The 26,537-nt window shown below is 36.6% G+C and overlaps 1 protein-coding gene and 1 long non-coding RNA gene across 6 annotated transcripts in view; one reads left to right on the top strand and one right to left on the bottom strand.

Annotated features, from left to right (window-relative positions):
* Positions 1–26,537, bottom strand: part of SYNJ1 (synaptojanin 1) — a 65,502-nt gene that overhangs the window by 32,611 nt on the left and 6,354 nt on the right. For all 5 annotated transcript variants that reach the window (XM_082043125.1, XM_082043127.1, XM_082043128.1 and 2 more), the window contains exons 3-12: positions 19,703–19,789; positions 19,042–19,309; positions 16,390–16,615; positions 15,063–15,146; positions 14,212–14,273; positions 13,523–13,619; positions 12,063–12,232; positions 9,998–10,079; positions 8,248–8,400; positions 4,769–4,934 (exon numbers count right to left, since the gene is read on the bottom strand). In XM_082043125.1, the coding sequence (XP_081899251.1) occupies positions 4,769–4,934; positions 8,248–8,400; positions 9,998–10,079; positions 12,063–12,232; positions 13,523–13,619; positions 14,212–14,273; positions 15,063–15,146; positions 16,390–16,615; positions 19,042–19,309; positions 19,703–19,789 (1,395 nt within the window). The remainder of the gene's footprint in view (positions 1–4,768; positions 4,935–8,247; positions 8,401–9,997; positions 10,080–12,062; positions 12,233–13,522; positions 13,620–14,211; positions 14,274–15,062; positions 15,147–16,389; positions 16,616–19,041; positions 19,310–19,702; positions 19,790–26,537) is intronic.
* On the top strand, positions 1,155–23,983 carry LOC309435189. The gene is made up of 3 exons (XR_014183123.1): positions 1,155–1,228; positions 8,266–8,458; positions 23,959–23,983. It is a non-coding gene; the product is annotated as an uncharacterized lncRNA (long non-coding RNA).

The raw sequence follows: 26,537 nt of genomic DNA, 5'->3' as shown, positions 1-26,537 counted from the left end.
ACAGACTAAAGTTATGAAATTCAATCTCATTGGACATTACAAAAACAACTTATAGATATGTTAATTTCTAGCAGTGTAAAAATGACTGATATATTACATTTACCCAAATAGATAGGTACATTATTTCATCATATTAGAGTATGCCTATTTAAGCCACAAATCTGAATTACTTTTTAGGTCAGCTGAATTCCTAAAATTCTGCTTTAGTGAGGAAAGTAGGCTAGGATTCAAAACAATTCAATTAATTTCTCTGTCACACCAGCCCTTCTCTGTGCCTTGTTTCTAATCTGCCAGATGGGAGAGTAATGGCCCATCTGTAAAGGCATTGTGAGAAAGTAACAAGATTATTCAAAGGTCAGACACTAGAGTTACAGAGATTTTAGAAATCCCTCCATAAAACAGTTGTGTAATATACAGATACATTTCCTGATGCAAACAAATATCTTTTAAATTATGCTCCTTTTTTCCTTTAATCTCAGTGGAATATAATTTTGCATCAGGTATAAACAGTACTGTTAGCACTGTACCTAAGTGGTACTAATTTACCTATTTTCAATACTCTTATGGTTATGAGACTCTGAGAGAAGCTGATAAACAACAGTAGATGGAATTCTTCCCTTCACTGCGTGCTGTCTTGCAAAATGGTCAGCTAATGCGCACAATGTTTTCATTCCCCAAAATAGGATGACTAGTGAGCTGTTGTTGTCTTTTTAGCTATTCTTTTTAAGTTCACCACCTTTGAACTTGTTACAGGATCTTGGCTGCCCAATTAAAACAAAAATCAGGGATTGTCTAGTCCTCGTGGTTTTAGAAACAAACTGGAAACAAGAGAAGAAAAAAAATATATTGTATTTGTTGTCTGTTAATTCTTTTCACAACTGAAGAAATTGTATATCCATATATGGGCTAATCGCATCTAAAAGACAACAAACTGACTGGTGTCTCCTTGGGGTACTACAAGCAGATCGTGCTTGGGATCATGCTTTCTTTATCATTATCCAGGTAAATGAAGTCAAGAAAGCAGTAAAGAGCTACCAGAATACTTCACACCTTCAGGTGAGAGCCCACTACTGAGTCTACTTTTGAATGTCTCCACACACAGGGTGACAGGCCAAGAAGTCCAATAAATGCCAGCAAAGCCCCTGAGGGTCAAGGACAGAAGCTACCCAAGCACCTGACCACTGAAGAGAAACCAACCCAAGAAATATTGTAGCCATGATACATCCAGGTACTGAAATCATCCAAAGGGTGATCTGAACCCAGGGAACCCAAAATAGCAGGACGGCCAGCTTTGAAGATGCGCTCAAATGAGCCTTCCTAGTACTCTGAGCAAGTTTAAAAGCAGAGTTTGGACTTCTATTATCTCCACTTCAGTTCCCTGTTTTTCTTTTGGAAATTTAGCTATTTTGAGCTTAATTTTAAAGAGTTACTCAAAATAATTCATATTTGCTAACAAGCAGCTTTCAAGAAAAGCTGTAAAATTGAATTATTTAACTCCTGACATTGTCATGAACCCCTAATAAGAAAAATCTTAACAGGACAGAATCTAATGTTAGAAGTGAACTGCCAACACACTTACTACAAACATGAAATTCATACCCTTAAACTAGTAAACTTTCTAAATTATAGAATGACTCTTTTCTAAATTAGAATAAATACATTTTTTTAAAAAGATTAATTTTTCATCAGTTTTCCAAAATAGTGAGTGAGCCAATTGTTTTTCAGAGCTCCCCAGCCTCCCACATACATAATTTTCTTACATATTTCAAGCTATTTAGCTTTTCAAAAAAACTGTGTCTCACTCCACAGTGTTAAAAATCCAATCAATTACATTTTCCGTTATTTTGCAGCAAAAATACTGTAACTTCTGTTCATACTATGTAGGCAGACATTTGGAAATCAGTTATATGAAGGGAATACTAATTTTATACTGTGCAACTTGATTGAACTATTTTACTACAACATCTAGATTACTGTAGATATGTTTCAACATATGCAATTTGGATCCAGATAAAAACCACAGTGAAAGGTTACATCAAAAAGTTAAAAAATAGTTGACATGTATGACTCTTTGTAAGTTACAAGTTCAGCTGATATAGTATAGATGGTAACACCATAAGTGACAATGTGACTGTTTATTCCAATAAACAGTTTTTAACGAGGATAAAATGCCAGTGAATCAGTTAATTTCAGGTGTCTATTACCTGTGACTCAGCTTTCATTGTTTGAGTACTCAGTAAAAGTTAAGTAGATACAGTAAGACACTAATAGCAAAGAAGTGGTTTTCCAAGGGGAAAAAAAAAGGGTGGAGATAGTACTGCAATGTGTCAAAGCAGAAGATATGGGGTTAACTATAAAATTCCCTCTTCAGGCCTCCTCTTCACCAAGAGTTTCACCTAAAGAGATGCTCTAATACTTTCATTTTGTATCACATGCAGAGGTAACCGTATCTCAGTGTTTTGACTGTACTTTTTCTCCACAAAACACAAGTGTGAGCACATTATTTCAATTCATTCCAGTACAATATTAATCTTTGCTGGGAGATACTACAAAATCAGTCCGTTTCATGCAAGAACACAAGCAGGTAGAGCCTTCTAACAGCAAAAAAGATGAAGTTACAAATTGTACTGAAGAATTTTACCTCTTATCCTAAAACAAACCATTTAGATAAAACAAAAATACAGAAGCTCCCAAACCAGATAAAAAAGCAAATTCCTCTACAGCTAGAATAAAGGTTTTGCAAAAATAAAACCCACAGGATTGATTGCCTCTTTTCATGACTCACACCCAAGCACAACTGCAACATTTTTCACCCTTCATATTTTCACATTTCTTGTATTAAAGAGCTTTTCTAGGATTCTGGGATTTTGGGGCACAGGAATGCCAGATCCAAACACTACTAGGAAAATGTGAGCCCACAACCAACTACTATGCAAATAGGCACAAGAAAAAAACCCAGAGAAGAACAATAGTTGCTCAGATATTTACAGCTTAATTTACTATACTATACCTGATTGTAATGATTGCTCTGAAACTACGGATGCAGTAAGAAGGAAACAAGAAAATAATTAGTCAAATAAGTAATTGCTTTTAAATTTTTTCCAGTAACATGTGAGAGAACATGCTGTAATCTACAGTTTATTACACATGAGTATTTGCATCAGTTAAAGTACATCTTTTATGCTGCAAAATCTAACAAGTTCCACAACAGTATTAAAAAATTCACTCTTCTTGCTTTATTAATAATGGATTTATATATGATGAAGTATCTCTCTAGTTAATTCACTGCCTAGCAGACAATGCCAAGATAGTATGTTCAGTGAAGAGGGATTAATGTTCCTCAGCTGACAGGAAGTACAAATATTGAAAGGATAGCTTGCATTCATAGAGAAAGTGAGAAGAAACAAAAATGACTTGCAACTAATTTTGAGTTGAGGCTGATTTAGCAGGTTTCAGATGCAGGAAAAGTTACAATAACATGAAACCTCTTGGTAAAGAAATGAGAGTAAAATAGTCTTTCAGGTTCCACACAGGAAATCTATAAACACCCATAAGATGACTACAACTGGGCAATAATTTTTTTTCTTGTGTGCCACAGATTTGCACTTAAGCTTTGACATTCTTTTCTCATTCTAGGTTGAGAAGTGTCCATGAGAAAGGTGGGGAAGAAAAGAATAGGAAAAATTAAGAATTTTGTTAAACCCTAAAAACAGCAATAACCCACCATTTAGGACATCCTTACCTGGGATCTTGGAAAGAAGACTCAAATTTAAGTTCTTTCTTTGCCCCAAAATTAGCTTCTCTAGTTTTTATATCCCAGGAAAGTACTCTAAACAAAGTCCTACATCTGGCCCACTTAGTATTCCCTGCCCATCAGACCTGTGGAAGGATGGGACATGGCCGTAGTCCTGGGGACCATGTAGGCCACACCTCTGTTTGGGGATGCAGGATGCTGTGGTTGAGCTCCCTCCTCTGCTTAGGTGACCCACCTTCCTGCAACCAAACCAGCCAAGTCCCACGTGGCTACTCTGCTTAAGCAGAGTTTCTTAGTGAAATCTCTCTGATTGTGATGTAGAATTTCACCCACAGCCTGACAAGCTTTTGTGGTGCGCACGTTCCTGGGAAAGACGACTTCTCACAAAAAACATTTTTGTGATGGAAAATCATTCATCAGGAATTTTATGATAGCTCTTGTTATCTTAAATTTTCTTCTATTACCAAAACCCCTTTTGTTCCTCAGTACCTTAGAATCCAAAATGAAGATAAATACCAGCATTTTTAAGCTTGATAAGAGCAAAAATGCTTCCTATCTAGTTTAACACCATGGCGAGAATTTCTTCAATGATATGACCAATCAAATTAAGGAGACAGTTAGCAAACAATAAAAACCCCTACTAGCTTAATAAATCAGGAATTTTTTTTCCCAAATTGAGCATGTAATTGTCATGATTAACACTCATTATAAATGGATTTGAAGAACTGAATGGAACATATCTAACATTCATCTTCAGTAAAGTTCTGATAAATATGCTCCACAAATATTTACTATTATACCACCAGACACCAACAAAATAAAAACAGTAAAGAAACTACTGCAGCATGTTAGTTTAGTAATATTAGTAAAGCAGAAGTAACTTTCATCTTTTAATAAGCCAACAGAACATAAAACAGCATTTATACTTTCCAATATTGCTTTGAAAACAGACTCCATACAGCTTTCTTAAACCAAATAGTTATCAGACAGATTAAAATCCTGAAAGACACATACCGCGTAAACTGCTGGTGGTTAAGAGAGCCCGTGCTTTATCTGCTAAATCACTATTTAGGGTATTTCCCAATAACAAAACATCAATGGCCTCCTGCTTGGAGCTATCAAAAAAGTTATTTTGGATCGTTCTGGTCACAGAACGAGCACCATCCTTCAGCTTTCCAGCCTGTTAGGGAGGAACACGTATAAAATATTTTATGTTGGACACTGCTCACAATAACATTGTCAATATTCAGTAACATATTTGTAAACTATGGTTTTAAAATCAAGTAAATGTCCTTCTTTAAGTGTTAAATAAAGTCTTCTGAGACTACTGTACTATGTGTGCTTCTGCCCCCGCAAATGCTAAACAACACAGTAGTACCTTCAAGGCATATCTAACAACCAGATTATTCCAGTTTAAATTATTTAAATTAAACAGAATACTACAGAGAGGGGTATATTTTCTTCTTCCCTAAACCTTTGGTCTTCAAAAATTGAATTGATATGATGCCATGCTTAGACCACGATATAGGATTTTGGGCTTTTCCCCAAATAGTGAGAGATGAGCAAGCACTTGAGTCCAAATGTCATGACACAGGAATATGTATGTATATACACATATAAGCACATTAGTTCAGAATTCACATTCTGAAATATCCATGTTAAGAAAAGAGACAGCTTCAACTTAACCCCCTAACTTTTTAAAATAACATGCAAGTCTCATGCAGTATCCCAGAAGGAACACATACACTAATCTATAGCTACATACATACGAAGACACTGTTGTTGCACACACTGCACACAAGTGGCACGACTGAACAGTGCTCCAAAAGAACAGTGTCCAACCACCTGAACTAAACGAGAATCTCCAAGAGATGTACTGCTACTACAGATATTCCCTGGGGGTCAGACACCTAGGGGATAATGTAATCAACACGCCATATGGTCTCAAACTTGATTAAAAAATCAGCAGTGTTAATTTGTGTACACAGCACTGACAATGATGGGCACAAAGACATTTTCTTGATTACATGGTTTATTGTGTCTTATGCAAGTAAGTGTATTTTGCCTGTGGGGTGTCTGTAAACGGCCTCAAGTTACACAAGAGGAGGTTCAGATTGGATATTAAGAAAATATCCTTCACGGAAAGGGTTGTCAGGCACTGGAACAGGCTGCCCAGGGAAGTGGTGGAGTCACCATCCCTGGAGGTGTTTAAAAGGCATTTAGAGGAGGTTCTTAGGGACATGGTTTAGTGCTGAGTTAGATTAGGTTATGGTTGGACTCGATGATCCTGAGGGTCTCTTCCAACTGAAATGATTCTGTGATTCTTTGTAAATACATGCCATTGCATGTATATGAAATACAGATCGTAATCCATCAGGGATGCTGCATGGTATTAAATTATTATTAAAAATACCCCAAGTTCACTGCTTGCATTGTTCTTGAAGGTCTCCCAAATGCATGAGAAAAAAAGACAAAAGCTTAAGAAAACTACAAAACTAACCCATAATTTAGTTCTACGAATTGTACTAGACAACAAGAAAGAAACTACTGTTTTGTCAAGGATAAGTAGTAGTAAACTGGCACCATGATTTTCAGAAGACAACATGGATGAGGTGTTGATAAGCATACTATTGCAATAGGATTTTAATAGGATGCTACTCCCTTTCCATCAGACAATGTATGACTTATGACATGATCCAAAAAATACACTCACCATTCACATATCAGGCAAATAATTGAAAGGAGACCAGAGAAAGCAAAAGAAAGAGTAGGTAAGGAGTTAGATTTAATGAGTATCGTAATACTTTAAAAAGGACTCGTTTTCAGTATAGAAATGTATATTAACACATTTAAGGTTAAAATATTTTTTATCCTATCCTAAATTTCCATATTTTTACTTCTAAGTACTCTTGGACTTTGAAGAAGCAAACTGACAGGCAAGAAGTGGAAGAATTTCAACCATTGAACTTCTCATTTTAGAAATGAGAATACAACTAACAACTTTAAAACTACATTTTAAAACATATTATTAGAGCACTCAAGAAAATATTGAGTAGTGACCTGGTCAGGTTTCATTGAAACAATGGCAAGTATTGCATGGCTTTGCAAGTATCAAAGATCCTCTTCAAGTAGATGGACTTCTGAGGGATGCTGTGTTTGATTTATGAGATGCAGTACTCATTAACGGTTGTACCAGGGCGGGTATCCTGTGTTCTTACACAGACAGTAGAGTAAATGTACTCTGTGTTTTAAATATTAAACATCAAAGTGTAGATACAATAAACACATTTTTTAAAGTAAAAAATTTAAGTAGCCACATGAATGGCAAAAACTATTAATTCGGGAAAAGAATCAAGTAAAGTTGAATGAGAAAGTCAGGAGAAAGGGAGACATCCCTTAAAATACTTACTGTAGTTTTCCTGATGGTCAGGGTGACATTTTTGTAAGAAAATAAAACTAAATGTCTTTAAACAAATTCCACTTTATACTAAAATGCAAGCAAATCCCAAATGAAAAAGTCTTGTATGCACCAATTAAAGGCAGAATAAACAACAAGTCTATTTTATTTATTTTCTTTTTATGTAGCTTACTGTGATGCCTTGTACATGTGCATAGAAGGACCCTGATATGGTATAAATGAATGACTGATGGAAAAACAAAACTGCTGACTATGAATATATAGTATACAACATGCAATATGGAGCAGCGCATTCTTTGATAAAAGAATGGTATGAAAAGAAATTCCTGAAGGAACAAAGGGCAAAAATTGCTATGGTTCAACATTTGTTTGTCTTGACAGGTATCACCTGATAAGAGAGAGGATAATGGAAACAAACAAAAAAAAGCAACATTGTTAGAAGAAAAATAAAAGATAGCATTAGGAAACATGAACAACTCAGGCATCAATAAAGACAAAACAAGAGAAACAGAGCATTACACCACCATGTAGTGCATTAGAAAGCAAGACAGAAACATAATATGGGTTTTTTTCAGTAGTTGCAAGACTAAAAAGAAACAGCTGGAGGAACATGCAAATGAAAAACACTCAGCTGCAAGCTGTTAATTTTTAACACTGTTAATAAACACTAGAGGCATAAACAACAACATTCAGTGAAACACATTTTAAAGGAAAGGAGATATACTGAATGAAACTGAAACCATAGGAGGCAGAGTCGCAGACAGAAAAATGAGAATATTCAAAGAAACTAAAGTTGATTTGAATATACATTTTTCTTGGCTATGATCTAAAGAAATACAAGTTTTGAGCCTCATTGTTTCCTACAGAATGGTATTGTCTGGGAAGCACAGGTATGGCTGAGAAAGGATGTACTGAAACAAGATCTGGTTATCAACATAAGCAACCTTTTAATGTTAATTTTTTTGTTTGTGTTTTTTTAGGATTACAACAAAAGCACATAGTTGTTATATTAATAACAAAATGTTTTAAATCCCACACTGAACACTGTTAATGTTTTTAATAAAAGGTACTTTACCTTAGCTTTTCCTTCAAGGGCTCCAGTTCCAGCATAAATTTTACTGACAGAATCACCATTCACAGACCACATGGATCGGAAAACTTCCTGAAAGCGAGTAACCAACTGAGGCTTCTCAGCTAATCCCAGTACCTCCAGTTGTTTTGTTAGCATCTGCAACAGTTGAGGACAACATTTGCAAAAGAAAAATCTTTACATCTATTTATTAAAGGTATAACATATTTATTCAGTATATATGCACCCCCCCAAAAAAAATCTTCGGTTTATATGTATCATTCTGAACAAACTGACACCATGTCATGTTTGAAAAGCTGCATCATACATGTAACTTTAGCAACAGCGTTTCATTTTCTTCTAAAAATAGGTAGTAAACTAGGAAAGTAATTATGCAGTTGATTTGTAAATATTTTCATTTAAAAAATCACTAGTTACAAGGTAAGCTATTTTTCATCTTTCTACTTACATAATTGTGAATTAGAGCAATTCATGTTCTTCCCAATAAAAGTGTAATACCAAACACACTGACCTCTATTATAAAAATGCAGCAGCAACCGAGCTCTGTGATCAGTGAAACAGCAATGGCTTCTGTCATTCACTCTTTTCATGCATAACACGCAGCAATCTTTACCCTTCCAATCAATATACCTGAATTAATTTTCCACGGTGCAGGGTCTACACTAAATGCATTTTGATTGTATACATATAATACATATAAGTGTATGGTTTTACATTTAAATGCATTACTTAAATGTAGCATTATGCTCCTGGATGTAGAATGGGTCACTGTAACATTTTTGAAATCCTGGTTTATGGAATCATGATTATTTTTTAAAAGTCAAGCAAGCTTCTAGTGTTTGTGGCTACCAACGTGATACTGAAAATAGATACCAAAAATTAAAACTAAATTAAAAAGCTATTTTCAATAGCTTTAAAAAATCTTTAAAACCTTGAGGTGTCCAACAGCAAGAAGGAGTCTAAAATGATGAACATAAAATGGCATAAAAGCAAAATTCTGAAGGCTGGACAGAAATTAGCAGGAGTCAAACTTAGTTTATTAAGATGAATGGAGCCATCAAAAGCTTTTCAGAGCTACTCTTCTAGCCCGATCAGTACTATTTTACTCCATCAATTCCTGTCAGGTTCATGTGTTCAAGCTCTATTTTATAAGCCCACAGGCCAGAACCTTTGTTTCAACAGCAAGCCAATATGCTGAAGCACAACCCTGCAGGAGAACTAAATCCCACAGTTAATTTCCAGCTGCTCAATTTGAGCGTGGCCGAAGCTTCAAGCATGATATCATCCCATGAAGAATTCACAGCACAGCACTGTGAAAATATGAAGACACAGCCCTGGTAGATGCTAAGAACAGCAATTCTATATGCTGAAGAACTTCATTTAATAGAGTTACTGTGAATACAAGTGTTTTTGTGAAGGACTAAAAAACCACTTCCTCTTCTGCAAATGCAAGCCTGAACCTTAAGAGACATAGGAAACTGATACCTAAAAAAGAATGAACATTTTTCGTAATGCTGCATAACTACTGTTTAATTACAACTACTACACAACTACTGTTTCTGTAACTACTAAGATCTGGTTCCCCCAGAACGAGAAAAGTATCACACTATAAATCAAACTGCCATCTACAAAACATTGCAATTCATCTTTCATGGGGAAGGTAATGGTACTTTTACAGCCTAATTACTACAGAAGCATCAAGAGCAGTTGTGTATCTGTACACTGTTTTTCTTACCTCTAAGCCAAAGAAAGCCTGCACGCTGTTTGTTCTATCCAGACAGTCCAAGCAGTTTGTTCTGACAGTGCCGCTTTGAGATCTGTGCCAAGGACAACGAGAGACAGAGAGAAAAAAAAAACTGAAATAACTACTCATTTAACACACATATCACCAACAAAGACAGGGACATGAAGATCTGAACCAGAACAGTAAATCAGGGTATTGCCAGTGCAATGCTACTGTCATCGTAAGTATGTTTATAAATGCGTCAGCAACAGAGGGTTATCTCCAATAACAGCAGTATTCACTATACAAAAATAATTTCTTTTCTGCAAATAACATGAATCTTTCTTATTCAGTTTTTCTCCATCCTCCTTGCTTGCTCAGTTCAAGTGTTACACAGGATTAAGTTTTCTTTTCAAACAATCCAACTAACACACTTCCCAAGAACATCAGACAGAAATAATAACTCTTAATTGAAACAAAAATGAAAAAAAAAAATTACGACACTTATTTGATTTAACTGAAGTAAAAGCAACAAATTTTTGTGATAAAACTAAGGCAAATTCCAACCCCTCACTACTTTATCTTTCTTCCCCAAATAAAAATGAAAAATAAGCTTATCTCCCTTAGCTTGACAGATGCTTGAGGCACTCAGGCACTCTGAACTGCTCCCCCTTCTTTGGAGATGCCCATTAAATCGCACTATAAAGCTCTCAAAAGGATCATATCAGGCAACATCCATGTTCTTCTTGCCTGGCTCTCCCAGTGATACACACTTATTCATCAGTAAGGCTTCATAACATTTAATCGGAGATGTAACCATAAACTGCAGAAAGTTTTGAAGAACTTTCTCCAAGATTGTTTTTCATTACTATTTCTGTGTTTGATTTGAAATGTAAAGCAACTTGTTATCTGTGTTAGAAAAAAACCCCCAAAACTTACATTGTCCATGAACTTGTAAAAATCAGCACTGTGTCTTTTGTTAACACAATTCTTCAAGCTATCACACGCCACAGCCTATTTTGCTTTCATTCTATTTTCAGTATTTTTGATAGGTGATGATATTATTTGAATCACCATCGAGACCAAATGGCGTTCTCCCAACACAAAGCGTCACACCACTTTTAAAGCTCTTTAGAGCATGGTCGGTGACGTTTTGAGGTGAAGATGGGACCTAAGCTCACTCACACTAAATCTAATGTTATTCAAACCTACTAAAACTTGCCCTTGGAGGATTTAATCCCACAGCCAGGCTAGAGCACAGAGCAGCACTGAAACCATCCTCTCCTCTCCCACCGCAGCAGAAGATGAAACCCCACTGCATGTGGCATGGACTCCTCACTCAACAATTCTCATTCTCATGGGGAATCGCACTCAGCAGTTTGCTCTGGTATTAATTAAAAGGAGGAAGGGTGTGGAAGGGAGAAGAGCAGGAATGTTGCCTCCTTCTAGCCCTGCTTCCCTTGGCCTGCTGAGATTAATCACCACAGCCTTTGCTCTGGGAAGAGATGTGGGGAAATGGGCAGAAGCACAAGTACAGCAGAATTGGGAAGTGCAGTGCAGGGCAGAAAACATGCATCCCATTCACAGTTTGTGGAGAACTGAAGCTCTCGAATGGGGGATCCAGGTGCAAACAAATTTAGAAAAAGGCAGAACTGAATATCAGCATTTAGAACAAACAGAAAATGGTATGCTCCATTGCTGAGGAAAATACGAACAACATTATACACGAAGATGGAAAAATATTCATTCTTTAATCCCATGTGGGTATTCCCAAGAAAAACGACACTTGCCCATTTTCACATAAATTGTGAGCTCATAGACCTGAAAATAATTCCTGCTCCATCAATGTCTCAGAGGTATTTTGCATTAAGATTTTTAGAGCATATTCAGAATGAAACAAAGTTTTAATAGAGTAAAATAAGTGACTTCTATTTCAGTTGTTGAGTATCATCGTGGATACAATAAAAACACAATAACACAAGTAACATTTTTGCTATTATCTTCTTGCTAATGGGTGAAAAGCATCCCAGAACCATTGTCTAATTTGAAGAAATATACAGAAATTATACACACAAACCTTTTAACTTCCTTTCCATCAAAATAAAAAAATCCACATTCTAAGAATTTCTGGACTTGAGGTTTAAGCACACTGTGTAGTTTTTCTGCCTTTCCACCTTTAACCATCTGATGATAGTCAAAGTTCACCATTTTGATGTCAGCTGAATGTTCAGATGCTTTCAAATGGCTCTGACATTGTAAAAAGAGAAGAAAAAAGTATAAATATACCGATATCTGAACACATAGTAGTACAAGCTAAATAAGAGGCTACAAACATTTTTAAAGCTGTTTAATTAGCCATCTTGTTTATTACATGCATTCTCTTAGGTAACATGAAATCATTTTTACCATTGTTGTTCACCAAATCACTCAGAACTGACTAACATTTCACCTGTTTTTTTCTTTTTCTTGTCACAATCAAAGTCAGTTTTTCTCTTGTTATACTAGGGGTCACTAAGACAGTCTAAAGCCTCTCCTACTGTTACAATTGCTTCAATTTGCAAAAAGCTGTTTTGGTGGAAACCCTTTTCACTAACAGTCACCATTTTAGACATATCTGCCAGCAACACTCCATAAACTACTACTGAAAACACCAGACAAATGGTTTAGGTTGCTGTGGAGGATGGCTTGAGCAAAACTTTCCCTGCTAGTCTCTGAAAAATCTTGAAGAGCTCACCCAGTCTTTGTTGGCAAAGCTGTGATCTGCACTGGGCATTGATACAGACCTGGGAGCACTAATGTCCCCTCCCAGGACAGCTGGATACAAAGAGATGCTGGGGAATGGCCCAAGATATTCAACCATTATCATACAAAGGAAAAAGGAAAACAACAGATGGCTCTTGACATGTTCCCTGGCTTCAGACAGAACTTCTCAATTTGTCAGTATTTCTGGACTACAATGCGACAGTTATTTTTAACCTAACCAGTGGGAACTCATGAAAATGGCCAACCATAGTTAACAGCTTCTGAACAAGCATTTCTATTTAACCATGAAGCAGCTTTTATGTTTAAATTGATCAATTAGTTTATGATTTTTTTTAAATATTGAGGAATATATAAGGAAATCCAAGGAAAATATTATTAAAAAGAAACATTACAGTATTAAATATGACAATGTATCATTTATTCCCTAATTTTATAGTGCAAAAAAGTTTTATTTTATAATTAAGCCACTAATAAGGAAGAAATACGAAAATAACTGAAAATCCCTCAACATTGTCTATGTTGCTGTTATAATTTTTCAGTAAAGTAAACCAATCTGAGCATAATGAAACACTAATTGCATATAGAGCTTTTAAAAATTCACTTCACCTTATGTATCTTAAGCAGTGCTTTTATGATAAAATACAATTTTAACTGCAAATGGTAGTTGCTCCAGAGCATAGCAGACCTGCTTCGGTTGTTGAAGCCTATATACAAGATTCATCACAAACAGGCAAATTCCAAGGACACGTACCGTAAGAGAATTGTCATGCTCACCTGAAAAGCTTTGCTGAGCATGTGCTCCCCTTCTTTTGCTCCAAGTAAATTTACAATAATTTGCTTGCCATATAGATTTTTAAGAGTTTGAAAATGCCTGTTAACAAAAGAAAAATTCCACACTCATCTTCTGGCGTGCAAAAAATTAACACAAACACCTGCAGCACTGACTGAGACACTGCAGAAATGTACCAGCTACTCTAAGAACTGCTGCAAGTCTTTTATTATGTCGTGTCCAAACAAATCAAAGTAACTCAATAACGGCATACAACCATTGTCTGCTATTTAATTAGAATAATAGCACCAATTTAACAACATAGGTGTAGCTAAAACCATAAGGCCGTGAAGCTGAAGTGCCATGGCAGGAATAAAACCAAAACATAAATTTTACTTATATACAGCAGCTGACAAATATAGGCTATTCAATTTAAACATGCCATAAATTTTTTAAATTTAACAAATTATTTCACTATTTTAAAATTTCTTCTAACTTTTCAACAAAGCTTTCAAAGGTCCGAGCAATACTGTAGAAATTTGAAAAAGCTGCCCAGGCAGTTAGCTGCTTTCTGAATCACACATTTGTATAACATGTGAAAACCTCCCATTTGGAATAACATATCCCATCCCTCTGATGCATCATTTATCAGAGGTTTGTAGTGCATAAACAAAATTTTAAGACAGTCTTTCACCTGTCAAAAGCTGGTGCATTCGCCTCAAAACCCCTTGACATTCTGACACGATGAGATCCCACCTAAGACATGAAGATTACAGTAAGTTATTGGTCTTTACACATTTGATTAATCACTTTTCAAAGACCTCTTTTGATCCTAAATATGGCCTAAAAATTCATTTCACTTTCTAAATCTAATCTCCAAAATGTATTCTGCATGCTATGGTGTGCATTCTTTTTACAGGCTTTTCTTAATGTCCTTTTCTTTTTCCTAAAAGAACACTTTATCACTAAATCTACTTAGTCATATAATCTAATACTTCTTCAGTAAAAAGGCATGTAAATGTTTCAACAGTTCTATTGCAAAATGCTTATATGTCTAGTTTAAGGAACCTAGAGTCACTGTAAGGCATGAACATTTGTTAGCCTTGCCTGCAAAAATTGTATCACAGTAGTAGTCGCTGATACAATTCCTGTTTCAAATAAACTAGGATGCAATTATATTATAGCAACTCTTGATCCATATTGACTTCTTGAAAAGACTTATCCTCAAGAACAATTCAGAATAAAACAGTCTTTTTGGGTTCCCTTAGATTACTATTTTAAAATAGCTATTTAAAGTAAAGGATAAAAATCCAGAACTTCAAAGAGAAAACATCTAAAAAGCAATGGACATTAAATCTTGTGCAAAACAGCATTCAGATACTCAAAAGTGGCAGGCTTGATGAATTAACAATAGCACCAACTTGCTCCCAAAGGATAACCTCATCCTGACAGGTAATGGTGCAGAAGAGCCTAAATACTACTGTAATATGTTTAAAAAGACATTAGTAAGAATTATCTGTATAATTAAATCTATCTCCTGCTTACCTGCAGGCCTGGCTGTTCCCAAAATAATGGAACAGATCCTCGAATCTGTATAAAAGATGACACAGAGTCATCTAAATATATCACCTGTTAAGAATAAAAGCATGGTATTAATAGGAATTAAAGGGTGTAAGGTTTTAGGTTTCTTAACCTTAGTTAAACGTAAATAAAATATATTTACATATTACATATTCCACACTACAAGCTAAAATATTGTGTTCCCCAGACTTTTTTCTCTATCCCCTCTGAACAATTCATAAGAGAAATTCTGGCACTCTCATGCTTCCTTGTAGAATCATGATTCAGAATATCTAAGAAAACACAGCAAGCATTTATTATTTGGGCCTGAACAACATCTGTGCTAAGAGTAACTTGTTTTAAAAAGCTTGATAAGTCCTTCCTGTAGGTTGCAATGTAAACCAATGCACAGATAACAACAATGCAGCCTACTCAGAACACCTGCATAGATTTTGTGCATCAGAATCCAGAATACAATGGTCTAGTAAGTACAAAGGAAAGGAAACCTTAAGTGGAATGATATGCCACAGTCACTGAGTGACATTAACCTGCCAGGAAACTTGGACAGAGAAACTGTAACAACAGTGTTCTGACTAAACTCCTGAAATCAGATGTGTACAAGCAGAGTCCTTCCTGGATAAAATCCTGCTGAAGTCAGCTAGGCTTTGCAAAGAGTCAGTGAGTCAACTAGAGACACCAGCTCACATGAATACAGTTGCAGGAACAACATCTTGGTAACTAGGTTATTGTAAGAAGCGAGCAAAGAAAAGCCAGCAAAGAAAGATTTACTAGCTTCTTACATTTCTGTATAATAAGGGCAAGGATACACCATCAAATGCAGTGGAATTACAGTGGCTTTAAAAATTACCTTTCAGTAGAGCCATGTTAAGTAACCATAGGAATGCTTTTATCTTTCCTGAACCACAAGGTAACAGGTATTTGCCAAAAATCTCTTTTGCTTGTTTCTAAGGTCTTTTACTTTACAATCAGCTCAGGGCAAAAGAAGTACACGCTCATCTACAGCTCAGGAGGCTAAAAAGAAGTACAGTCACCTACACCAGTTCAGCTGATGGATAACAGCTTCTTAAGCTATTGAAACTCACGCATGCCCTTACCCTAAGCTACACAAAAAACCAAGATCATCAAATTATGTAACCTACTTAGATTCCTTATTTAGCAGCAAAGGAATTATTTCAATATCTGTTGGTTACAGACTTGACTCGTGGTCTGCTGATTTAGCGCAAAAATCTAACCGCACACACGCTTATCTTGAGTTCATCAGCCAAGCAATGTGCACTGTAGCGTAACATACCTGCTCTGTTTCAACAAAATTAGCAACATGACCGTCATCGTTTGTTCCCCGAACATTAAATCTGGTGCCAGCCCGCTCACAGCTTAGTCGTGAAATGAGACAAGCCTTTGCCTGCTTGTGAGCCGCATAAATTGTCCTTATCTCCACTCCTCCACACATGAGACGTAACAGCCAGTCATCACAGTTCACACCATAGTGCTTCAGATGTAAATGGAGTGACTGGTTCCTATTAGGAAAATAAAATAATAAATTAACTGGAAGGAAATAAAATACAGCTCAAATTGTTAAGTCAGCTACTGACTTCTTACATTTTATGTCCACTACTACAAATAAGCAAAGGAAAATAGGCATGTTACAGTTTTATGGTATAACTCTTATTTAAACATACTCAAAACAACAAAGTTTACAAGAGAACAGCTTAAACATTTGCACAATGAGAATATGGGGTGAAGCCATGTATTTTAACTCCTTAAAAAAAACTCCCTTATAGCCTCTGCTCTTCATCCAAGCAAAAAAACAATACTCCAAGTTTGTTTATGTTTCTCTACTCAGCCTTGCTTTGAGAGGCCACACATTACAGACTCTGGGAAAAGCAAACCAGAATTCCAGATTTGGGGTTATTTTTTGTGATGAGTAAAGCACCATTCAATTTCACACCACCGTAAAATAAAGCTAGAAAAAAATTCTTGTCAAAATACACTGATTATTTCTATTATACATCACCATAATGAATCACTTGCCCAGACAAGCTTCTAGGAATACATTCGTAGCAAGCTGATTTTCAAATTTCTGTAAATATCAATTTCAAGGTTGAGTGTTGGAACACTATATACTGCATATACCATTCTCTAATACCAGCTACTGCTCAAATGAAAGAAAGATCCACAGTTTGGATATACTTGTGCACTACGCAGTACCAATCAACAGGGCAGTAACTAAATAAAACTAGAGTTTGGGTTTTGTGAGTTTTTTGTTTTAAGTCACTCTAGTGGGGCCTGGCTTTTGATTTTCTTTGGAAACATTCACTTGTATAAAAAGGAAGTACAGTTTTCAGCATAGCAAAGACAAGTAAACTCTAGTAAGACGGTTGGTTTTGTCACTGCCCAGAAAATTCTACATTAATTGTAAATAACATATTTGGTATAAAGGTCAAAGCTATTCATTTTAATGTTAGCCTATTCATTTAAAAATCCAATTTAAAAAAATCTGCAACTTATTAAACATCTCAGTTCAATCATTAGTAAAGATTCAAATTCTGTGAATCAATATGCATTCACTTTACAGAAAATTTTACAGATGCATTACAAGAGGTGATTGAAAAAGCAAACAACATTCTTTCCCTGGGCAATACGAGACTGGAACTTTTGAACAGAAAAAGCCCAAGAAAGCTTACTGAAGTGCACAAGCAGAATACTTTCTGTTATTGACTTTTAGTGTTTACATTTTTAGATCTTGGAATCTGGGACATTCAATCTACCTCCCGCAAGGACTGATTTTTACTGAGAAAAAAAGGTCAGATAACATAAGTTTTATGACCGGGGTCAAAAGCAGCCAGGCTGATTTTGATCGGGTCAACAAGCATCATCATTCCTCAAACCTCAAAATGTTGACTTATCAACAGAGAGCCTGGTCTTCTTCCAGATGCAGAGAGAGACAAACAGCTAGGTTCCTATAACTCCTGTTAACCTACATCAAGACAGATGTATTTCTGAAGACTACAGCTTATTTTCCACCTTAACACAGATATTTTTGTCTTATATAGCAATCTGATCATATTGCTCTATCTGACCAAAATAGTGGCAAAGAGTAGAATAGCACTGGCGCATATGCCAGAGCTGGTCTGGTGTATATTGGATAGAAGAGGGAGGAAGATGTAGCTCTTTACTTGTTCTAAGAGCATACTGCCAAGTTTTTAGGACCCTTCCAAGGCTCATGGACACATACATCTTTTTTAACAAAGGCTGAAAACATGGGAGGAGAATTTCTTATGTGACGGTATGCATCACTGGCATTATTTAAGCTGCTTATTGGCAGAAACAGCAGTATTCCTTTTACCAAGAATTCTCTGTGTGAAAACCTATACTTTATTCAAAAATGTTCTGTAAAAAGATAGTGAGTTCAGCAGCCAAGCAGTGTGCACTGTAGCATAACATACATGCTCTGTTTCAACAAAATCAGCAACATTACAATTATCTGTGCAATAAAACTTGTAATGCCCTTTCGTATGTTGGAAATCCACTTGGAAATTATATATAAACACCACACCATCTTAGAATCTAGAATATTCAAAAGATTAAAGTTTTCTTTAAAGTTCCATTACCACACTCATTTTAAAAAACTGACATGCTTGATGAAGAATTGACACCAAAGCCAAAACACAACATCACAACAATTGTTCAGGTCAAAGTACAATATCATAAGCAGTGAAAATCTGTGTCTTCCGATTAAGAAACTCCAAGTGGCCATGGAAACATATCATTAGCACCATATTTTTGCCCTTAGAGTTAAAATAATGCTGTTCCCTTTCATCAACATTTGTGGGACAAAGGCATACATTTAAGAGCTGATAAAGACAAGGATAAAAACTTGCCATGTCTTAGTTTATACAGGCAGACATTATTCTGTGTCCGATAAAACACATTATGAACTCACCAGAAAAACCTATTGTCAGTGGTGTGCTCCTGCATGCTGCGGTGAGCGTTGAGACTAAGATCTAAACTGACACCAGTTGCAGACCATGCAAAATAAAAGTTTCCTGAGTTCAAAACTTTGCGCACTTCTGAAATACGATCCTCATCTGTTGGTTCAATTCGTAATGATACGAATTCAGTGGAAGTAACTCGAAACACTTCAGAGTCTTGAATCTTCCCCACAGACATGCATCCTGTTACTAGAACCAGATAATGTAACAATGTGTCTCCTGTAAAACAAGACAAGGCCTGGGTAACAATGAATCTTACTGGAATGTGATGTTGATGTAATTATACGCTTAAATGCACACAATCTAACCTCAGTTTGCCTGAAAAAAAGTACAAAAAGAATCAACATCAAGAACTTATTCTTAGGTTCTACAGAAGAAAAGGAAATGCAAACAGGAAAAATTACACTGCAAATAAGAAGGATTGTGAAAACGGAAATTATTTTTGTCCACTCCCTCATTTCTGGGAGTGCTCCAAACTTGCAAGATAGTCTACAAAGAAAAAAAGAAATAAAAAAGAGAACCCAGCTCCTGTTGCAAAGATCCTGTTCTATGCAGTTTTACAGGAGCTGTACAATTTTCTTGAAAAACTAAGATTTAACATATTTTACTCACCAAGGTTTAATCTTAATACACCCAAAAGCCCGTATGCATCCATTACTTTGGAGTAGGTATTTTTGATTGTGTCTTTTTCTGCAGCAGCTATGGAGAGAAAACATAAGATTTTAAGATATAAAAGACGACACACTATGGCAGGGAGAATGAGTCCACTCTAAACTGAAAATCCAAGGAGAACGTTGGCATTTTTCACATCATCATCTCCTAATATAAAAAGCATCTAAAACAGGCAAATGAGTTCCATGAGAATGCTCTCCTGCAAATAGTTAAAATTAGAGTAGTGCTAAATGCTTTTTTTTTCCTGGGAAGAAAAAAAATCCTTTTTATCCAACAATAAAACCATGTAACAGTATTATTTTCAGATAAGTAAACAGGACTGTCACAAGTGCATTTTACCTAGTTTTAGATATATTCCAAGCAAATCAAAACTCTTGGAGGTCCACAATATAATGTTATTTAAAAGCCATATCTTAGATTAGGAAAACGAAATTTTCATAGACATAAAAAAGTAATATTTTAGAAGAAATTGAAGTATATCTACCATTATTCACCCAGGAGTTAATGTTAGTGTATGCTTTAGAACTTGAATCAGCACTTGAAAAATCAGGCCTACAAGCTTGACTACAGAGGCAGGGGACGAAGACGCTGCAGAGCAGAACCCGGATCCCACCTGCACTGAGCTTTTGCTCATGACTAAAACAGCACCTGAAGCACAAGGACTGACAATCCCAGCTGTGCCACTGGATGCACAGGGACCGAGATTTCTGCATCACAAAGGATCAGCCCCTTCTACCACATCAGAAATTATCTGCTAATTAATTTTCACTCTGACACTGAAAAAAATCAGAATTTGACATAAAGAAAAGTGTAAATTAAAATACCTATTGCCTTGGCATTCTGCTGTGCTCTCTCTCACATTTTCTATATTTTCTTCAGTATTGCTGTTGTGAACCTTTCTAAGGACTATTCCCTAAGCTTAGCATAGTCCTGCCTGTGCACAAGCCTATCCCTTCTGTTCAAATGTCCGCGAGCTCTGTTATTAAAGTGGATCAGAAACTCCAATATAGATGAAACAATATTTAACTTCAGCCTGAAATCTAAGCTCATCCAATGTTTTAAGTGCATTTTAAAAAAAGCTTCTTTGACTATTCACACTGATACACTGTATTCCTGTAATCCAGTTGCTAAAGATAAGAGTTATAGCAGCATGATTATTTGCAAAGTCCTTAGTCATAATAAGTGTAAAGACTCACAGACAATTTAAGCACATGGTTTACAGACAGTGATTTTGTCGGCATCACCAAATCATGTTTTTCTTAACCAGATCACCATCAGGCTGGAAAGAACAACTTCTAAACTTCAAAACCTGGTTCTTCCAAACCATTTCTCCAGCAAGCATTTAATGATATAACCGTACTCTCCTGAACTCAGCTTTTGGTAACCAAAGAATTGCTACGGTCTTCTTTTGCATTTCAAATTATTAATGAAAGATGAGGTTTAGCTTCAAACTTTTTGCCAGCATTTAATGACATTTCAGAACAATAGCTTTTCTGTCTTCTATGGATTTATTCTCTTTTTCCATTGCATAGAAGCCCTGTTATGCTTGCTAAGCCTTAATAAGTAAATGCTTGAAGTAAATTAAGTAATATGAGCTTTGCAAATTCAGATCAACAAAAAAGGCCATGGCTAATAACACAGCAAAGGGTCACAAAAACAAATTAAAAAAATGGAAATAGAAAAACTTACTGTGGCTACTCTATTATTTTTCTTAACAAAGCATCCAAGTACCAACCAAAAGCAGTTCATGCCACATTTTTCAGTTTCATTAGATCTAATACAGCGTGAACTCTGACCAAAGCTTTTCCACAGTGAGCGTGTAAGCATTTCTACCTTGTGCTGCCTGCACTTGTCTCATTGTTTTCTTTTGAAGGCCAAAATTCGCATGGGAAAATGGCAAACATCACACAGCTCAGAAGGTTCACTTCATCCATACTGTCCTGGCCCATCCTCACCTATCCTAAGAATCACCGCAGAATCTGAGTCTAGGTACAAGGTACATTTAACAGGCCCTGCGGCAGGCAGCCAGGATGCAGAAGAGCTTACATGCACCATGCTCCTACCACCCTCCCATAAGGCACATCATAACACATCTAATATAAATTCATACGGCAGATTCCCCTTCATTGAGAGCATCCATTTGAACCTCTAGCTGTCAGTGTTCATGAAACCTGAAAGAATTATGAGATTTGGTGATGACTGATATCAGCCAACACAGAGGGATTAAAAAATGGTTATCAGGCAAACTCATTTTTCTTAAGAAATGGAGCTAAAAAGAAAGCAGTCACAAAAGTAGCACCGGTAGCGGAAAAGGGAACAACCCCATAGCACTGCACTGCTGCCTTTTCCCTGCCACAACAGCACCAACCCACACTACGCAGGGATGTTTGGGATGGTTGACTGCAACAATGCACAGACTGAAGCATTGGAGGTTCCATATGAATATGAGGAGAAACTTCTTTACTTTGAGGGTGCCAGAGCACTGGAACAGGCTGCCCAGAGAGGTTGTAGAGTCTCTTTCTCTGGAGACATTCAAGACCCACCTGGACACGTTCCTGTGCAATCTACTCTAGGTGAACCTGCTTTAACAGGTGGGTTGGACTAGATCATCTCCAGAGGTCCCTTCTAATCCCAGCCATTCTGTGATGCTCAGGCTACTTTTGGGATAATGCACAATAAGGGACTTCCCACAATCAGGAGTGCTACAATATTGAGAAAAGGCACTTGAATTTTCTGAAAACCCAGATGAAATCAGGAACAAGACACAGCTACGCCATGCTGCTTTCCATTTTCTTCCATTTGAACTGTTGGGACACCATGGGGAACACCATCTCTCCGGGGGCTCCCCCAAGGAGGTAGGGCAGGTGGGGGCACTGGATACCGGGCACATCCATGGGGGTGGCCTGAGGCCAGGCCAGGATGTCAGTCTGTGGGCAAGGGTCAGGTCTGGTGAGGGTAACCAGGGCCAGACACAGTCCCAGGATGGCCAGGCAGGCCACAGGGACAGGGATAGGCCAAGGCTGGGCTGGGACATCAGCCCAACTCAGCAGGGCTGGGACATCAGCCCAACTCAGCAGGGCCCATGTGTAGGCTGGGCAAGGTTGTGGGAAGCTGAAGACCAGCCCTGCTGCACCACCCCTGGAGCATGGACTGACCACCCAAGAGGAACTAAAACGGGGTCCTGGGCTGTGGGCAGGGTGGGTGGTGCCCTCAGTACCTTGACATGAACAAGCAGGAACACTGTGAAAACTTGCAAGCGGTTGTACAGCTGGTTTAGAACAAAAGTTCATTTGGCCTCCAAAAATTTACAGGAGTTTCCCGAACCAGCACCTCCAACAGTGCTAGCCACAAGGATGCCTTTCCTTTACAGACACGAAAAGGAAAAAAAAGGGAAAAAGGGAAAAAGGGGGAAAAAAAAGGAAAAAGGGAAAAAAAAGGGAAAAAGGGAAAAAAAAGGGAAAAAGAGGAAAAAAAGGGAAAAATGGAAAAATGGAAAAAGGGAAACAGGGAAACAGGGAAAGGAAGACCACCCAGGCCAGAGTGTAACCTATTCTGACTGCCACTGCGCATGGGAATTCCCATTTCTGAAGATACCAAAATTAAATATACAGGTTTTCATATCACTCCCTACCAAACAGTCTGAATAACAAAGTGAGATTCTCGCTATAAGTATCATATTTAACTCTTTCTTCTTCACCAAAGCAGTAAGCTTCCTGAAGATCTGTGCTCCCTCACTTCATTCAGCATGCAAAGTCATCATATTTGGCCAGATGTGCAAGAGCTGCTGAAGTTACAAAAACACGTGGCTAAGACCCCATTCCTATAATATCACTACCTAGTGTTTGCAAAGCCAACTTGCAGTTTCCTCTGTGAATGGTTGAAATTACCAACTGGGTGAACTGCAGTTTAGAAGTTAAACCACAGGAAGGCTAAGGTAATCCTGATAGGAGCGAGCATTTCCAAGAGCATTTCCCCATTTCCTCTGTAACATTCTTAATTAATGGGAACACCTCTTCCCAGAACTGTAGGTTGGCCAGCAGCCATGAGAACCCTTTTGACTTTGATTTATGAGCTCCATATTTTGAAAAAAATGCAGCTAATATAAATATGCACTTAGAAAAACATATAGTCTTACAAATTAATGAACCTACTTCTCCTTGAGAAATTGACTTTTCTATTTATTCATCTTTCAATAGATGGAAATAACCAACACAATTAAGGCTGTCTGAAAAAGAAAACATAAACCACTTTTACTCAGTAAGAAGAATGACGATGTACAACTTCTAAGGACACAAATTTCCAACAGGAATGACAACTTTCATCCATAACACCGGACTTAACAGATTTCAAATTTTACTGTAGAGGAGCACTGAACAGTGGACAATACAAGCATTCATATGTCTGTGTATAAAGATGGACACAAAACATTATGAGGCAGTATTTCTTCTATTACTTTGTGTCAGTTCAGATGCTAAGCAAAAAGGAAATTAAAGGCAGCTTCTTGATTAACCTACTGCATGACTTCGATTCAAGCTGATTAATTTCTAAAACAGAAATAATGACTCGCTATTTAGCAGTACAAAACAAACAAACAAAACATAACACTTTTAATGTGGTTTTCAGGTCCAGTTGTAATGCATTCTTGTAGAAAGCCAGCAAGCCTCATTTGTGATGTCAAGAGAAAAATAAAATAATTTAAAGTCAATCTTTATTAAAAATTAATAGGTCATAGTATTTTTAAATGTTACGTTCTCATCTGTTCCAAGTTAAATCACAAGCATGCATGTGTAACAATCACATCTTATCAATCACTGCCTTGTTTAAGAAAGGTGGCTGATTAAATTATTTTAACGGGATTGTGCCAGCCCTCTTACTGTTACACAAACAGAACCCCATTAAAAATTCTGCCTTCAGGACAACTTGGTTCAACATGTATTCTGTTTAATTCCAGATCAGAAATTAGTTTTGTAATTTTAATATCAATAAAACTAAGGCTGCATCAGAAGTTATCATTTAGGCTTTTTACAGTTATGTTCTCTTCTTGGTGGGTTCACAAGGTGCCACGATGACACATTGCAAGTTAGTGGCTACAACTCCCAGTTAGAACATGCGACCCCAAGTTGGGAACAAAGACACACTCCTGAAATTATGTGCAGTTCCTTCAGAAACAAGACATCATTCAAGTTGGACAAGAAAAAGCTCATGCTACTATCGCTGTTAGAAGTTAAAAATCTAAAAATTTATGAACTATTCTTACACAGTTTGTTTTTGAGCTTTTACAATTGAGTTTTTCAAGCTTTTTGTCAAATTAGTACAGTTAAACTTTCAGTGTTTAAACTAAAGCTAACAATTTAATACTACCACATAAGCGACATTAAAGTGACACCAGAGGAGTCACCACTTTCATTTACAAATTAACCAACCGAAGCACCATTTTATTACTTTTTATTCTTTGCTGACATGAATGGATGCACAGAAAACTGGACAACAGCTGATATTTAAATCTGCCATAATTCATATGATATTTGCTTTGAATTTACAGGACTAATTTTTTTCCACTCTATTTGCTATAGTTCAATTTACGAGGTACCATTATTTACTCCACAAGGACATCTACACATTACCATGATCAACATGTATCTTAAAATTACAGGAAGGAACCCCCACATAACAAGTAATCTCTACCCAGCAATGAAAAAACCCTAGCTATCTCTAGATGTTAGCAATTATATTTAAATACTACACACCAGAAAAAAAAAACTCACTGTTTGGAACAGCAAAAAATAACTATAACAGATGATCAAATAAAAGGCATGGTTGCTTTAACATTATTTTTCAATATTATGCAAATTTATTTCACAAAATGTATCATTTCATCTAACACCACTGAAGGGGGGATGGGAAACAAACTGAGAAATAAAAGTATGAAAACAAAGTTGACCTATGTAACATCCTACAAGCACTTCCTTTCAATCAGATTTGGGCGTTCTGACCCAGTTACATGTTCTACACTGAAAACAAAAATATATAGCACCAATAATCTAAATATTTTCATCTAATACTGAATGCTTTGATTAAAATAGTTATTTTCACAGAATCAAGCCAACTGTTGCAACTTTTGCCTGTACAAATCAATTCACAAAATGACAAAATTTTCCATTTAAATATGTGCTAGGATGCAAAAATCTACCAAATTATCTGAAACAAAGAAATGCTAATTAGTTTTCCTAAATGATGTCTCAGTAACTCCAGAAGTATGCAAACTAAACTTCTTAACAGGTATTTAATTAGCAAGAGCTCTCACTCACTGGATGCCCAGTAGGGCAAAACCAAGACTTTTGCTATCACACGTGCTACCATAGAAATTAAAATGTACTGAATTGAGAAAAGAACATTTATAAAGAGATTTATTTGTTGCCAGTGCAATCCCTTGTTAAAATTATGCAAAGGGCTGTGGTACACATGCAGAACAGTCTTGATTATTGCTGTAAAGCTAGTCTACCTTAAGAAGCAGAAAGCCTTCAGATTTTAAGTAACAACTTTCTGCAATTTCCAGAACTGTGGACCAAATCTTTGCAGATCCATTATGCCATTCAAAGAGGTCATAGTCTTCCCAGGCAAGAGTTACTGTCTCCGCCGACCTCCTGGGAAGATTCACAGAATCATTCCGACCATACTTTTTGTACTTTTCAAAGAGTGCTAGGCTAGCACTGTGATCTTTGTTAAACCATGTGATTTTGTTGGAAATGCCTGGAAAGCAATGAGCAGAACATCT

Source organism: Streptopelia decaocto, assembly GCF_964273445.1.
Source record: "Streptopelia decaocto genome assembly, chromosome: 1".
Taxonomy (NCBI): Eukaryota; Metazoa; Chordata; class Aves; order Columbiformes; family Columbidae; genus Streptopelia; species Streptopelia decaocto.
The sequence above is the reverse complement of the archived record's forward strand: the minus strand, read 5'-3'. Positions and strand labels throughout refer to the sequence as shown.